Source organism: Vanacampus margaritifer, chromosome 7, assembly GCF_051991255.1.
Source record: "Vanacampus margaritifer isolate UIUO_Vmar chromosome 7, RoL_Vmar_1.0, whole genome shotgun sequence".
Taxonomy (NCBI): Eukaryota; Metazoa; Chordata; class Actinopteri; order Syngnathiformes; family Syngnathidae; genus Vanacampus; species Vanacampus margaritifer.
The window spans coordinates 12,541,728-12,558,223 of record NC_135438.1 but is presented as its reverse complement, the minus strand read 5'-3'; the positions used below and the strand labels follow the sequence as shown (position 1 = coordinate 12,558,223).

At 42.5% G+C, this 16,496-nt stretch overlaps 1 protein-coding gene across 3 annotated transcripts; it reads right to left on the bottom strand.

Moving 5' to 3' along the window:
* Positions 1-44: 44 nt before the first annotated feature.
* lcorl (ligand dependent nuclear receptor corepressor-like) lies at positions 45-15,101 on the bottom strand. 3 transcript variants are annotated; one of them, XR_013294831.1, is made up of 9 exons: positions 14,926-15,101; positions 13,843-13,908; positions 13,377-13,465; positions 13,161-13,287; positions 12,645-12,869; positions 12,373-12,460; positions 2,371-7,244; positions 1,697-2,281; positions 45-1,585 (listed from the first exon to the last, which is right to left on the bottom strand). XR_013294831.1 is itself a non-coding variant. In XM_077571198.1 (8 exons), the coding sequence occupies exons 1-8, from the start codon at positions 15,017-15,019 to the stop codon at positions 2,274-2,276; spliced, it is 5,571 nt and encodes a 1,856-aa protein (XP_077427324.1). In that variant the 5' UTR covers positions 15,020-15,101; the 3' UTR covers positions 45-2,273. The 3 variants fall into 3 exon arrangements, 2 of the variants coding, with proteins under 2 accessions (XP_077427324.1, XP_077427325.1); XM_077571198.1 differs by having other exon boundaries at positions 45-2,281; XM_077571199.1 differs by lacking the exons at positions 45-1,585; positions 1,697-2,281; positions 2,371-7,244 and adding an exon at positions 7,811-11,610.
* Between the last annotated feature and the right edge of the window lie 1,395 nt (positions 15,102-16,496).

The window sequence follows — 16,496 nt, the reverse complement described above, 5'->3', positions numbered from 1 at the left end:
ATTGTGCTGTATATCATGATTTTAATCAAGACGCTCACTGGGAATTAGACAAAAACACCTTTATTCCGCCCAACACAGTTGCATCTGTAAAGAACAGTATAAAACCACAAGAAAATATACAACAGAAGTTTAGCACCATTATTTTTTTTTTTGAGTGGGCTAGTTGAATCCCCCCAAATGGGTCAACACCATAAAAATGTGACCACAGTGAATACTTGGTAGTCAGGCACACATTTTTTTTGTAGTTACAAAAGAAAAACAAAAAAACACTTTGATAAAGCGACTGACTATAAGAAGGGGACAAATTTGAGTTCCATCCAAGATTAGTGTTAATCAGTCATTCATATTGGAGGAAAAGCACAGTGGGCCTTGCTAGTCTCTGTAGAAGTCTCATGCTGCAATCAGAAGGCAAAATGAACAGGAACTTGAAAGACCAACATCTTAAACTGTAAATTCAAACAAAACATTTAATGCTATGAAGAACAAAAAATAGTATTTTTCTGCCTTAGTTTGGGATCTAAAACTCATGTTCAGGGATGGGCATACTGAAATAACAAACAATTTGTGAAACGTGTTCCAAATGGAGTTGCGCTAGTTGATTTAGTCTCAATTAGCTGCCATCGAAGCAACATATTCACTATAACAAGTTGAACTACAACACGGGCAACTGCTCTAGGCAGCATTCTACTCAACACCGACATTGAAAAAGGAGCTCACTTCTTCCATCACAATTAAATTATTTTATTTATTCTAGGACATTTATTTCTAATTCCAATGCCCATCCCTAGTCTAGTCAACTGAAGTGACACCCCAGGGCATTGTGTACATCCATCTGTCAGTAATAAAATAATGACTATATTCTGATAGAAAGAAAAAAAAAACATCTGGGTTTGTATTGCACCAAAATAAGATTCTCTAGCTCAGTGATTCCCAACCAGTGTGTGCCGTGGGCAACTATCCGATGTCAATTGTTTACACAAAAAAAGATTTTTCCATGAAGAAAAATTTCCAATTTGAAATAAGTTGGGAAACGCTGCTCTAGATGTACAGTAGGTGTTGATAATAGAACGTAGGACGTGCAAAATATGGGGGAGGAATCTGAAAAGCGGGATTCCGAATCTCAAAGGGGCTAGTGCAAGAAGTACTGACGCTGGCAGTGTCGCATTTGGGACAGTAATTGCTGTGTGACAAAAACACTTTATATCATAACAAAAGGGGGAAAATATCTATGCAAGGGAAAAAAAACAACTGCATGATGCCAATTCCTTCATCAAGTTTGTGCCAATTATGTTTTCTGATGGCAAGACCTACTAATTAGAGAGGAATAGTTCATTACTAATCCAATTTGTGACTTGCCATCAAGAACCACGCCGGTAAAAGGTTTAGACCACGGGTCTCCATGTCAAAGTCCTCGAGAGCCCCTATCCAGCCTGTTTTCCACGTCTCCCCCCTCTAACACACCTTACTCATCAGAGTAATGAGCCTGATTATTATTTTAATCAGGTATGTTGGAGGAGGGAGACCTGGAAAACAGGCTGGAAAAGCCTGATTATTATTTTATTCAGGTATGTTGGAGGAGGGAGACCTGGAAAACAGGCTGGAAAAGCCTGATTATTATTTTATTCAGGTATGTTCGAGGAGGGAGACCTGGAAAAGCCTGATTATTATTTTATTCAGGTATGTTGAGGAGGGAGACCTGGAAAAGCCTGATTATTATTTTATTCAGGTATGTTGGAGGAGGGAGACCTGGAAAACAGGCTGGAAAAGCCTGATTATTATTTTATTCAGGTATGTTGGAGGAGGGAGACCTGGAAAACAGGCTGGAAAAGCCTGATTATTTTTTTATTCAGGTATGTTGGAGAAGGGAGACCTGAAAAACAGGCTGGAAAAGGGTACCCACGTGATTCATGAAGCTTCATTTTTCCCATCACGAGTAACATTGTGACATTTTCTAACTGAAAATTTGTTTGCCGTTTGTCTTGATGAGGTATTCTTGGGCAGAGTGCTCTCTTAATGCAGTTGACCTTTGTCCTACTTTCAGCTCTTCAGACAAGGCATGTCTTATCAAAAAGAAAAATGTATTTTCAAAAAGTCTACATATAAAAATAGTGCAACATCAAAGCTTTTTTCTTAAGTTAGACTGCTACATAATTGCTGAGGGAAAAGACTGCACCGTAGCGTAATGGTCAGTCCACGCGGTCAGCTCAGTGTCCAAAGGCACCACAAAACAGCACAGTCCGGTTCCCACGAAGGACGGAGGCCTTGTGCGTCATCTATCTTCCTGCCAGAGAAGAAACACAATTCCAGATGATTTGAGTTGTTTCACAATTCTGTAAAGTGGGATTTCAGTAAAGGAAAGGATTTAGTTACCAAGCACAAAGTCGCACCACTTTGGTCCACTTAGGCCCTTCATCCGCGATTGTCGCAACTTTTTTGCAGGTGGCGGTTGGGAAAACTCACATTTGTCCTTCTGCCTCCCTAAAGGCGTTCCATCCAGCTTCTGGAGTGATTTACATGCAGAATCGGTCAGTTTTGTAGCCGCAGCAATGCCATTTGTGTGCCGTTTTCGTTTCACAGCTTGAACAACTTCGAGCAGTTGTCTGTCCTTTCCGGCAAACACAAAAGCAGAGGCCGACTTATCCAGTGTCACGGTATAAGAGTCCCACTCCTCTGCCGATTTGTTATCTGGGGTGTTGATCTTCTTCAAACATACCCGGCATTCCTTCAGGGTTTCAGGACTCCAGGTTTGAGGCTCTTCGGGTGCAGCCACAGGCTCCTCAGATCGGGCCTTGGAATTGTTCCCCGAACCTTCAGGAAACTCATCTTGAACCGATTTCAATGCTTCCAGTTTTGGTCCGCGTGCAGTTACTTGAGTGTTTCTTTCCTTCTTTGCACGCGTCCTTTCTTTTTGGGTCAGGAAGTGTCTCTTTACTTGAAGTAGTGTGGCCTGGTATTTGCTTAGGCACCGCCACTTCCTGGTTCCTTGGCTGAGGATACGCTTTACACTCTTGTGAGCCAGGAGTCGCTGCCTAATGTTACCAATTGACTGAGCTAATTGAATCTTCCTCAACCTTTTCTTTGCCTTTTCATACTGGACGGGGCTCTTTGGCAATGTTTTGGCAAACTTCTTGAGATGTCTGCTGAGTCGTTCCGCCCGAGGACTTTGGCACTTGACCCCTTGTTTGTGGGAGGAGCGAGGGAAGTGCATAACTTCGTATCGATTACAAGAGCTGGTCTTCTTGACGATATCCAGCGACTGCGTCTCTGTGGTCTCTATAAACCAGGAGCCGAGCTGCTGCATGCTGCAGGATCCGGGTTTGGTAGGAGGACAGTTGAACAGCGTTTGGACCAAGGAAGAATGTTTGGACTTGGCGACGGATGAACCGGTTCCTTCTACGTTGTGGTTCTCCACAGGGTCCGAGACCCAAGTGTCCGACATGAGCTGAATGCGTCTGGCGAGCTCTCGGTTCAAGGGCTGTTGTTGGGCTGACGCCGCCCACCAGCGGAGCGTCGCCTTTGGAGCAAAGATTGAGTCTAAAGAAACGCCAGCCACTCGAGCCAGATCGTGAGAGATGTTCTTCCTCTTCTGATCGCAGCAGTGCCGGTTGACGGGCGGATTTTGTTTTTCTTGTTTTCTTTTATTGCAGGCCTTGTTCAGCAGAAGTTGTTTGGAGCGCCGTAACAGTGCGTTACTGTGACTGTATGTTCGAGTTGTGGCGGTGGCGACGGCGTGCAGAAAGTAGATGGAGGGCTTGCTTACTCTTTTGGAATGACGCACAGCTGAAGGCTGATTGAGCACTTGGTTACTGTTTTTACTCTCAGATTCTCTTTGCTCCTCTGGTTGGAATTGAAAATTGTCGCTAACTGATGGACAGCTAACTGTCTTGGCCTCTTTGGTACTTTGAAATTCCGGCAGAAGTGCTTTCTTGCTCCTTTGTTTATCGGGAGAATCCTTCGCAATCAAAATTTTCCGTTGCTTTGGTGACACAGTGGTAACAGTGACGGAGATTCCAGAGATTTTCACTTTAGCTGGTCTACCTGGTTTCCTCGAAGGTAAAGCCTTCTCTGTTTTCGGGCATTTAATCCCGCCGAGGTGCTGTGCAGCCTCTTTGACAGGGTTGGCGCAATGTAACACCTCAGGAAATTCTGGTGAACTCCGTTTGGGATTATCTATAATGATTTGAGAGTTTTGTGTCCCGCTCAGGTCGTTTTTAAGACCTACTGCTCGGCAGGCATCTCGGAATTCTGTTTGGAGCTGATCAAAGCTCTCGGAAACTATTCGTTTGTTTTTTCTTGAACGGCCATAGACGACAGTTATTTTGAGGTTCTTGTTGATTTTTTCTTCCGTCTCTGTAGGGATATTTGCCGCGCTTTTCCCTGTTGCCGCATGATCAGACTTCTGTTTACGTGGTCGGCCAATCGGTCTCTTCGCTTTTTTCTCCAGATGAGGCCCCAGCTTCTTAGGCCGGCCCGGGCGTCTTTTCACGGGAGAGATTTCATCGAGTGACTGCAATTCACCCGGCGGTCGGCTGACCGTTCCGAATTGATTCTTAGGTGGCGTAACATCACCTGATCTCTTGGACCCTGTTTTAGGGGAGGAAGACGTAGGTGAAGACGTACATTTTCCCGATGACTGGGGTGATGAGGAGAGGGATTTAGCTGGCGAAGAACTTGACTCAAGTGGAGCTGATGGTGAAGAAGCGGACTCGGGTGATAAGGAATACAACTTGAAGGGTGAGGGACGCAACGTTGGGGGAGAAGGAGACCTAGCGGGTGAGAGAGGTTGCTTGGCTGGCGGACAAGACTTTGTGGAGGGTCCTGCATATTTCAAAGGTGAGGTAGTGGATTTGCGATTCAGCCTGATGTGTGTCATAGCACCTTCAGTCATCTGGCTTTGCTTCTTCTCGGGCGTCCCGGCCCAGGAGGATTCTTTACATGGGTCAAAGGGTTCGTCCGTTTGTGCGTTCGAGCTAGACCTTGCAGACTTGAGACTATATACGAGACCTTCTTTATCATTTAACGGTGATACAAACATTAACTTAATTGGGCTTGTGTACTGGACTGGAGAGATGCAAGAATTCTTAGCACAGGTAGCGGACCTTGTAGTAACCCTGATATTTTCGTATTGGAACGTTTTTGATGCGGTGTTTGAGACCGATAGGCTTTTTGGATGTGGTTGTGCGTTCTCTGAAGGTTTGTCAGCGCAGCCAATTTCTTTGACTGCGAGAGCTTGTGGCACGTCCGGACTTTGCTCTTTCGATTCTGTAAGAGACGGACTGTTTTCTTCTCTACTGATTGATGCAAATGTGTCTGGCAGATTAGATGTTTCGGTTTTTGATTCAAGCTGCGCATCCTTAACATCTAATTTCTTGAATAAGGCATCTGAGGTGGCAGCCGTGAAAACGTTATTAGTTCTCTGGTTGAATATATTTTCAGAGAAACAAGCTGCAAAGAAGGCTTTCCTGGTTTCTGTGACGTAAGAGGAGAAGCGTTGTGGCGGGACAATGTTTCTCCGCGACCTCCTTGATTCATTGGAGGGGGATTTTTCGACTGGATGATCGTCTGTAATCGCAGTATGGCTTTGATAATCAACTGGTCCGTTATCACACTCATCAGTGCCACAGCTTTGTACTGACGGGGCGTTTTCAAGAATCATGGGATCGTACATTGCACTAACCTTGTCCTTTTGGCAATGTTGGTCACACGGAGTCTTCACCTGTGACTGCTCATGGCCATCTTGAGAACAATGATTGCAAAATTGCCTTTGCAGCTCATGGGACATTGTTTGGTTTGGGTCTTTTTCATGCATGGATATTCCTCTTTTCCTTTGTCTCTCCGTCTCATCATCTTTGACTTCATTTACGTTACGAGTGATAATATTCAGCGGTACCCCCGTAACGCTTTGATAGTCCATATTTAACTCGGTTTCGTTTTCTTCTTCTGGCATCACATTTGAGTCCAACAAAGCGCTACATGTATTAACAGCAGCATTGCCGTCTTTTAATTGTGATCCCTTCGCCTGTGGTGACTTTTTTCTATTGTTTGGCACGTCAAGCATTGCGAGCTCTCGTTTAATTTGCAAGCTTTGCCTTCGGTTCGTAGCGCCGTCGGCGGGCGTCGCCATAGCGGCGAGCACTTCCTGGCGACGACGCAAGCGCGTATTCGGTAACTTGGGCTCTTTGTCATCATGTCGATGAAACAGCTCACTGATGTTGTAGTCGCTGGCACTGCGCGTGTGAAGCACGGTGGTGATAATTTCAGTCAGAAGGGCATCGGCAGGAAATTTCAAGTTCTGGCTGGTTGAGGTGGACTGTAGCTGCTCCTGTTCAGGAACATCAATTTGTGACGAGGGCAGAGCTGGATCCTTCTCTGGAGGTCTGATGGTATCAAGTTTCTCACTGAAGCGGTTCACAACATCCTGCAGTAATGTCCCACTTGTGTTATTCTCAGCATGACTATTTCTTGGGGTCCAAGACTCAAGTTCTGGTGTTTTTGCTACTACACCTACAATGTGCTGTCCTGGATGATCATGAACCACGTGGGCAGCTTCTTCCTCTTGCTGATGGTGAAGCAGGGAAGGTGGCGGGTCATCGGTTATATCGATATCTGAGAAGATTGGAGAAAGGGGGGGAGGAGACGGGCTCGGCTCTCTTCGCAAGACAGGAGGAGGGGGTTCACATTCTCCTGTTGTTTTTTTATGATGGGTCACACGGGTGTGGTTTGTAACACATAAACAAGGATGTGGCTTACAGTGGACTGAAGCGCAAGGACCAATAGAGCACATTAGGTCGTTGATGTTATTTGCTGGTAGGCCATGACTAGAAGTACATTGGAGTCTCTTAGGGCAAATCAGAGCGTAATTGTTCACCTTACAGCAGCTGTTTGGGTCCGAAGGGGCTACACTTTTACACCCTTTTAAATGCAAGTCTCTGGGATGGCCCGGTGTGCTTCTGCAGCCTTGAAGACTACAATCAGGGTCTAATGTATCGCTGTTTCGGGATTTACACTTGGGGACAACATCGGGTGTATGTAATCCACAATGACAGCAGTGCGTTTCTGTTGGAATGGGTTTGTGGGCAGGGGTAAGGAGTACATTTTCCTTGTGTGCCAACTTCAGCATCTGGCAGAGTAAGGAACAATGTGCTAGGCAGAGCGAGCTAAGGACAACACCTAGTGCGGATTGCTGGTGAGGCTTCCGTTGCTTTAAATCTCCCAATTCTTCTTTATCTGAAGTAGATGGACAGCTAGGGGCAAAATACAAAAGGAATGAGTTAGTAGTCTGATCTCTTGGAGGAGTCAAGTTCTGATTAATAAAGGATTTGTACCCACTTGTATGAAGTCTGACTATGTTTCTAGGGGCCGATGCCAATTCCAATATTTGCAGGATAAAATTGAGAACAGATTAATCATCCTATTAAAATATATATAAATAAAACAATCACTTTTTTGTTAAAATCTGTTAGGCTCTAGTTTCTACTAAACATTTCCTGCACATCTAGTATATTATTTCCAGGAAAATTTCAATAACATCCAACGAATTTCCTCAAACAGCTTTTTGTTTACGCTTTAAAATTCGATAAAAAAAAATTGTCAATCAATAACAGATGGTACATCTTTGCATAATATACTTCAAAAGCATTTTCCCGCATTTAACTGCGCTTGATTCAAATACAATTTTTTTCTTCTTCTAAAGAACACAAGTTGTCAAACCATCAATTAGATGCAAAGAGGTATAAATGGCCCACAAATGTATCACACGATGACCAGACCTACTACCAAATCGAAAAGGTAAACATTTATGACAAGTTGGCAGTTTGTTGAGAGCTGTTTTATTGAGTTGCAGAAGGCAAATTAACATTCTGCTCAACACAGCAGGAATGATTGTAGAAACGCTCAAACCTCTTTTCTTTTGAACAGCACTTTCAATAACAATCTTAACCGATCAACAAAGTAATCAATGTTCAAGTCAACAGTTAAATTAGGTCATGACAAAGATTTCACAATAAACAACACAAATAATAACAGGTTTGAAATTTGATACCATTTCCAAAATCTTAGGTTGAGTTTAAATCCAGACCTTCACCTTGTCAGTGACGCACTAATAAATTCAGCACAGAATGCCATTCAGCAGAAAATGCCATTGTTACAAATTACCAGTATTTTTTTTAAGACCGATTTGATTAATTATGACACTATACAGTGAGTACAGTGAAATTAAAACAACAAGAGAATTATGTACTCAACGGCATGATAGTGGCTCCAGTCTTTCACAAAAATTAAGCTTTAACGTGACAACCACAGAGGATACTGGACTTGCAAGTTGTCTATTTCTTTCGAAGACTGTTGCCACATTGTTCCTTTTGAGGTTCTACTCATGACTCAATCACTAAATCACAACATTCATGGGTGTCATTTTGGGATTAAATTAAATACAGCGGGTTAACATTTAAAAGCATTCATGCATTTTCCACAATACACATTTGACATTGCATTTAAGTGCTCGATTACAAATTAACAAGTACAACAAGCAAACTAGTTAAACTCAGCTTTGAAACACCACAAATTATCCTGTGCCACGCAATATAATTTTCCAGAGACATGATTTGAGTAACCCATAGGGCAATAACACTTATGCATAACTGGCAGAAATCTGTTATGATTCTAATATTTAGCAGGAGGCAAGGGGGAAATAATCTGGTGATCTCAAATATACTGCAATTAATCACTCAGCTTTCCGTTTCTCAAGAGGAGTTTACAAACAAAGTTGTTCATATAGTAGCAAGCAAAATCACAAAGAGAGACATCTTGTTGCGGTACTGTTGATGTTGAAGAAACATCAAAAACATTCAGAAGTGGATATATTCAGTATCAAGAGTATTGTTTGATCAGGCTTAACTTCAAATTTAAAGCACATACAAAAATGAACAAGAATGTAACATCTATAGTTACAAAAACAAGGCAGATCTTTAAATGCCACAGTGTCCAATAAAACCTTTAAAAATGTGTCAAAATGGGAATAAATGTATACCTCGTTCCTTGAGACAAAGAACCGGTTTATACCCCTTGACACAGACGGTGGTGAAAGAAATCTGACACTGGGCTGTAGGCAAATTATGTTCAGAGGTATATGTGGCAATGAGGTTAGATAGAGAGGCGTGCAGGCTGACATCACATCAAATAGACATTTAAGAAACAGCTTGTTGGTAACCCTGAACTGAACTGCTGCTTTGGTATTAGCACTGTTGGTGTGGTTGTTGGAGGTCAGTCCATCTCAAGGACAGACAAGACGAGAGAGAAAAAAAAAACCCGGCGTTTCAGTGAAACCATTTCCAAGACAGAAAGAAGCTTGTGGGCCCTTTACAACGAGTCAAGCCCAGCCATCATCACAATCAACCATTAAACCTGTTGATTTACACACAGTACACATAAAATCATTTTGTCTTTGCATGCCATCTCGCAATCATCATTGTTGAACTAAACTCAACGCTTTTATGGAACAAATGGTCCCGTAAAATAGACATTTTAAGCAGCAGCCCATGTAGGAGGTTGTACAGTTAATGCAGCTACAGTAGCAACATTAGTAAATATCTGAGGTCGTAAAACATTTTTAAACAATACACATACAGAATAACATAGTACCCAAGCTTGTCAGTGCACATTTGAAAACATGCTACACAAATGCATTCCCACTACAAATAAAGAACCAAAACTAAGGACAACACATGGCTTTTTTTCTTCTTCTTCTTTTTTTTTTTTTTTTTACACCATTCTATTCAACAACAGCTCACATTAAAATAGCTAATCACAGTAGTTAACAATATACAATCTTCCTGTTTGCAGAGGTGTATAACAATAATTACAATGAGAGTTTATTGTTATGATGGCTCTAAGTCACTTCAATGGCCTTGGTCAGGTACCCAGAGAGATAGAAAGCTGCAAATGACAATCATCATCGCTTCATTAACAAGGACTTTTAAGAATTAAGTCAAACCTGAAGAACCTATTTTCCGAACAGCTAACCAACACTGGAGTCATCTTTTTACTGTTACTGTGTTTCAGTCATTTGATCCTGGGAAATCTAAGGTCGTATTTTGTTGATTGGTGGTTTAGGACCCGGAATACCATAACCAAGAAGACCTCTAAGAACAGCATTTCAAGTGATTGGACAAGATTTCTGATTAGAAATACAAAACATCGATGTTTCAGAATCAAAATGTATGTCAGAACTAAAACCAAAAATCTACTCCACCGTACATTGCTTTTTGACAATTATCTTAACATATCAAATTCATTTCCTCAAATGAAAAATACTTGAATTAGGTTGACACAAGCCGTTGTGCACAAACGCCTCTTGAAAAATTCCCCACCACATTCAAGTCCAGGACCAAATTGCAGAAACACAGCACAAAGTATGACAATCAAAAACAGACTCACAGTTTAACCTGAATAATATAACCATATATTTGTAAAGGCATGTGTTGTGTTTTAACAAGATCCCAAGAAAACATTAATCTTGTAAGAGGTGGTGGGTTCTGGACGTGTTTCTTTGTCTAGAACATTTTCGCAGCAGCAGGTGAGGCAATAGTCCCTGAGTTTGCGGAACCGGTAATGGTTCCGGAATCAGACGAAGTGGAATTGGGTGAGAAAAAAATGGCAGATTTCTTCTTGGGTGGATTTTTCAGTGTTCCAGTGCGCTCTTTGACTTTGTATTCCAGTGTGCTGTGGGGTACCCCATAAACTCCTTGGGCCTTGGATATGCTCATGCGGCCGGCAGTCACCATGGCGATGGCTTCCTCCATCAGTTCGTGGTCATACTGGCGGTATCTTCCACGTTTCTTTCTCGGCTGCTTGTCTTTGTCGCGGCGGTCTGCTCCCTCCTCGGAATCATCCAATGAGGAGCTGCGTTGTACCTGGCGAAGAGGTGACTGGTTGGCACCTCCTGTGCAGCCACGTGCCAGGAAAGGTGATCTGACTTTGAAGTAAGACGGCGGTCTGGCAGTAGTTGTCAGTAAATTGGCAGCGCCTTCCGTTGGTGAGGTACGGCGGTTTTCGGTAGTATTGTGAATCTCTGCTGGGGCTAACCTGCTGTGATTGGTCATGGAACGGACCTGAGGGATACGAAGGGGTGTGGGGGCCTCAAGACTGGGAGTGGGACTTGGAGAGGGCTGGAGAGCATCCCTGAGCTGGGGAAAGGAGTGGGGGAGGGTCCTCAGTAGACCACTTGGCTTATAAAAATGAAGTGAGGCCGGAGAGAAACCGAGCTCTCCGTTCTCCTCTGCATCTCCTCCAATTTCAGCCCGCTCGGCCCATGCCGCCACCTTCTGCAGGACGAGGCGGGCTTCGCCGCCGAGCATCGATGACATCATGTTGTAGGACGTCATTTCCTCCCTGAAATCTATGTTGCTTTGCGACGCTGGGTGCAGCGCTGCTAACCTTCCTTCTGACCAGTCTTCCAGGCCTTGCCTCAGCGTGAGAAGGGGAATTCCATATAGCAACGCAGCACGCTGCTCTTGCAGCCTTCCTGAGCGTATGTCCTTCAAGGCCTTGGACAGCAGCCCCTCAGACAGCTCCAAGCTCCTCTCAATGTACTCCTTCTGCCTGATCTGCCTCCTAGGGATGGGAGGACCAAACAGCAGGGTCAGGATGGTGATGATGGAGAGGGTGTGATTTGGGCATTAGGTAGAAGGGGGTGCAGAGCGAGGGGTCCACTCCTTTATGCCTTGTTGGTAACATCACTGCCTGTTATTGCATGCCTGTCTGTCTGGACACTCATGCACACCGTTGTGCGTCTCTTACACACATACGCAGTGTGTTGCGATAAAGCCTCTTCACGTCCAGGTGGGACAGTCTGTGAATGGCTGGCGTTACTCACAAACAACCGCTGCAGTTTTGTTATCCTTCTGTGACAGTCTTATGTTCGCATTACGTGGAGTAATCGGATTCGTAAGTGGATTGGTTGAAAATGAAATCAATTCATGATAGGAAACTGTAATGCAACCCTCATCGGTGTACAATCCTGGGCTTTTGGCATGATTTCAAATACGGTGCCAATGCTGTGACGTTACCGCTCAAGAGATAGAAGAGTCAACCCCACTTAACCAAAATTCACATGGGCTACTAAAAATTCAATGAGCCATGGGACAGCCAAACAAAGATACCTTTCAACAATCGACTTATCGTAAACATTATTAGCTGTACAACCAAAAGATCTCACTTGGTTTTAAAAATAGTAGAAATCAACAAAATACCCTTATGTAAAATCAGTGTATTACCATAGTTGTGAAATAAGAGCACAGCTTCCACTGTTTTTTTCCCCTCCAATACCATCAATTTAGCAGAAACAAGTAGTGTGATCTATAATTAACTTCTTACCCTGAGGCTTTGACGTTAGATGACAATGTTGATGAATGTGTTGAGGTGGCGCCGCTGTTCTTTTTGGAAAGGTCCAGCACACCATCTGCTGCAGGATCATTCAAATTCAATTGATTTAGTCACAAATTACTATGATAGGATCATATATAACTATGCACACACACACAAAGCAGTGTGGTTTAATAGGACACGTCAAAAGACACAGAATCCAAAATTTAAAAATGACACCCACAATCACAACATAAGTTTGATTTTTAAAGATTGCCACTAACCTGTATCAGATTCTCTTTCGGTTTCTCCCGGAGTTCGGTTTAAGGTCAGGTCCAAAGGGGCATCTGGTGTTCCAGATAAAGGCGAGGAGGTCCTTGTTGTAACATCCATAGACGTGGTGTGGAGTAGGCACTTGGATGCATACTCCATGGCGAACTGGTGTATCATTTTCTTCATCAGTTCTTCTGCAATCCGAGGAATATTGGCATCACAGCACGGAGGCACATCTGACAACGGGAATGAAAATCCAAATTGATTACATTAAAATGTTGCCACCATTCCAGGATCATTCAGATGTCCCAAAAGAAACAATTCAGAATTCGCCCTAAAATATGCTAGTTAATTCACACAAAATTTCAGAGGTCAAACTGCTGTCTTTTAAATGCCAATGACATGTCAGCACCATTGTTTGTCTAAATTCAAAGGCGCCTACTGAATATAAACTAAAATTTGTCAAATTTCCTTCTCTAACTATTGAATGATATGGTCTGTCCAAACTTAAAACTCATCAGACTCGCCTTTCTTGTGGAACACAGCTTGAAGGAACTTGTGAGCTGTCTGGCTGCTCTCAGAGATGGTTGGAGCTTGACATGGAGAGAAATCAGATGGGGAGGAGAGGGGTGATGTAGTTGATGGTGCTAGATCCTGGAAAACAAAAAGAAGTGTGAAAATGTTGTATGACAGCGCACAACTTGGATAATAAGTTATGAACAAGACTCCAATCCAGTTCTTACACCAAGTTTGTCCAGAGGAAGGTTGCAGAATGAGCAGTGAGAGCAGTTTGCCTCTGGAGACCAGTCAACCACCTCTTCAGGTTCACAGTCTGAAAGGAATGACAACAAAAAATAAATTATCAAAAGATCAAGACCTGTATTGAACAATCTATGCAGTTTTTCTCGGCCTTTATCGAGCAACTGCACATACATTACAAAAATGTCTTGGCACACCACGAAACAAAAATGTCACAAAAAATATAATGATAAGCTCTGCTCAAATTTACTGACAAGTGTAATGATGCATTTTCTGCCATCTAGTGGAAGAGCATTCATTTAGACTGCTATACATTGCTGATGAACAAAGATGTATTACTCGTAGTAAATAATTTTCTGACATGTTCCTTTTACTCTCCACACAAAACTGTTTACAACACAAGCCCCTCCTCTTTCAACCCTTTCATGTCTATAATCCATTTGAACTCACCATCAAATAAATTAAGGTCTCTTGTCAGCATAGAACCATATATTCCCTCCAGGATGCTTTCGAACCCTGCAAGACAAAAACATGGTACAATAAATTCACTCAGTCAAACTTAGTCTGGTGCAACTCTACTGCTAGTTTTCAGTTACAGGCAGGGCTGCACTGGCACAAATAATCGGCCCTGGCATTTCGACTTAGGCTTGCCAATTCCTGACCACCCTTGGCTAACACGTAGCTCGACCGCCGATGTTTATTGGTTCATTTTGCTCTCTGTATTGTAAATGTATTAATTGGCTGCTCCTTCTAAATTGTGGGTGGGTCTCTCGGGGTAAAATGGAGGAAAATAATAATTGAATAGCACCACATCGACCCCAAAAGACACCGGCCCGCCAGGCATCTGCCCTGTATGTCAGATGGCCAGTCCATCCAGCCCTGGTTACAGGTAAACAATAAAGCCATGTCCACATCAATACCATCAACGTTTATCAAACATTTTTAAATTTTGCATATTTAGGCTATTTATTCTTCAACACATAAAAGTCCGAAAACGGTTAACAGGCAATGTACGTGCGGTGCAGCATTGCCAACTTCTTAAAAACGCTACAAGCCAAGAACAACTATTTAAGTGTATATTCTTCTCATGCAACGAGCATATCTTGGCTGCTTTATCTCATCCATAATCCCCTCCCCCAAAGTGCCTTAATATTAGCAGTGTGTTCGCGATTCTAATTGCATGTGCATAATGTTTCAAGTACCAATTACATACAGCTAATGGCATATTTTACGACACACCTTTAAGCTACGTGTAACGTGCTCTCTGAAATACATTACTAGGTCGAAAACAAGTCGTGTTAAGGGCGTTATTGAGGGAGGCACAAAGAGTGTCAACTAGCCAGCTGGTACATTTTAGCCAGTTTAGGCTGCCCACCTAGTTGGCGCTAGCTTGCGAGCTAGCCACATAGCTAGCCAGCTAGTTACTAGCTACCAAGTAACATCGCCGGGTGGAGCAAAAAATGTCAGACTCGCGCTCCGTGCGGTCAATTCATTTATTTATTTTGAAGAAAGCAAACAACACGCGAATCATACCGACGCAGTGTATCAGCCTGTATCGCCAAGAGTCAAGTTCCCGCCGAAAGCCCTTTCTTTCTGCCGTGCACTTGGAGCACGGCACAGCCGCCATTCTGCGTCCTTCCCCTCCCTCTCTCCGTCCCTACGTCGACTGTGTTTAAGGGGGAAAAAAAACAGAAGTGGAAAAAAAAGAGAAAAAAAACAGAAGTGGACGGAGCCTCCCGGACCGAAAAGGCAAGCTCCGGAGTGAAGTAGGTGGCTTCTTCTCACAGTTGTATTCTTACACATTGTCACTTGGAGGAGACAGACACAAGCCATTTGATCCTGGGGTCAGGCTGTTGAACTGTTTTCATTAATAATAATAATAATAATAATAATAATAATAATAATAATAATAATAATAATAATAATAATAATAATAATAATAATAATAAAAACCTATATAAGATTTTTTCCCCAGATGAAAGTTATGACTTGATGAATGGACTGTCAATGGGACCTTTACTGCTGATAAAATTAACAGAAGTGGTCAGTAAAAGTAGCAGCCATCTTACGTTGCTACTTTTACTGACCACTTCTGTTAATTTTATTTATTTATTTTTGCTAAAAACACTGGTATCAATGCGTGTTTTACGCTAGGATCCATGTATGGAGTCATGAAAGCCACTGAATTGTGACTCACAGAGGTTAGGTTTACATTTAGCAGTGATTTTTTATCCTGATGGGCTCACTTGATTGTTGATAGCTTTGACAACATAAAGCAGATGAATCTTTGAATAGCACCCTGTGATGTACCTAAGAGAAAATTAAGTGTTTTTCTTAGCAATAAAAATGCACATGTAGGGCTTCTCCCATACGGTGGAATTTTCTTCGTTGGCAGACAATAACATGAAAATACCATGGAGAAATGAATCTATTCACGTCAGGCGGCCTTAGAGAATGACAACGTAAGATGGCCACCGTTGGCTTCACTTCTCTCAACGGCAAATAAGCGGCATTGACAGTCCATTCATATGTAAGTCTGTGAACCCCGTCTGACTGCACTGATAAAAGATTATGTTGCTTCTGCAATTTTTTGTGCCTTCTAAGACCTCAGGATTTCAATTAATCAAGATCTGAACGCCTTTATGCCTCTCTAGTCTCATTCTTTCCAAGGCGCGTCGCCAATGTTACTACCACAGAATATTCAACAGTTGTTTAAGAACCATAATGAGTGTTACGATCTACGGAGACATTGTGACTTTAAAGAACCTAGGTTTCGTGCAACAAGAAAGAGTTTTTGTTTATCAGTATGCGGGGTGAGGCTGCTCAAGGGATTTAGTGGGGAGTTGAAACGGTGTACAAATGTTATAAAATACAGTATAAAAATAGGATTTTCAAACAATATGAGGATGCGGAAAGAGTGGTAACTTACTAGGTGAGTTGGGATAATTGTCTTATTTATTTATTTTGGTTACTACTTTTTTGTTTGTGTTTTTCTCTCTCCTTATTTTGCTTAGTTTGACTGCTTTTTTAACATTTATATTGTGTAAATAGACTGAAGTAGTAGATTTATAAGTGGGACTGTTTACATGTATTAATTCACATAT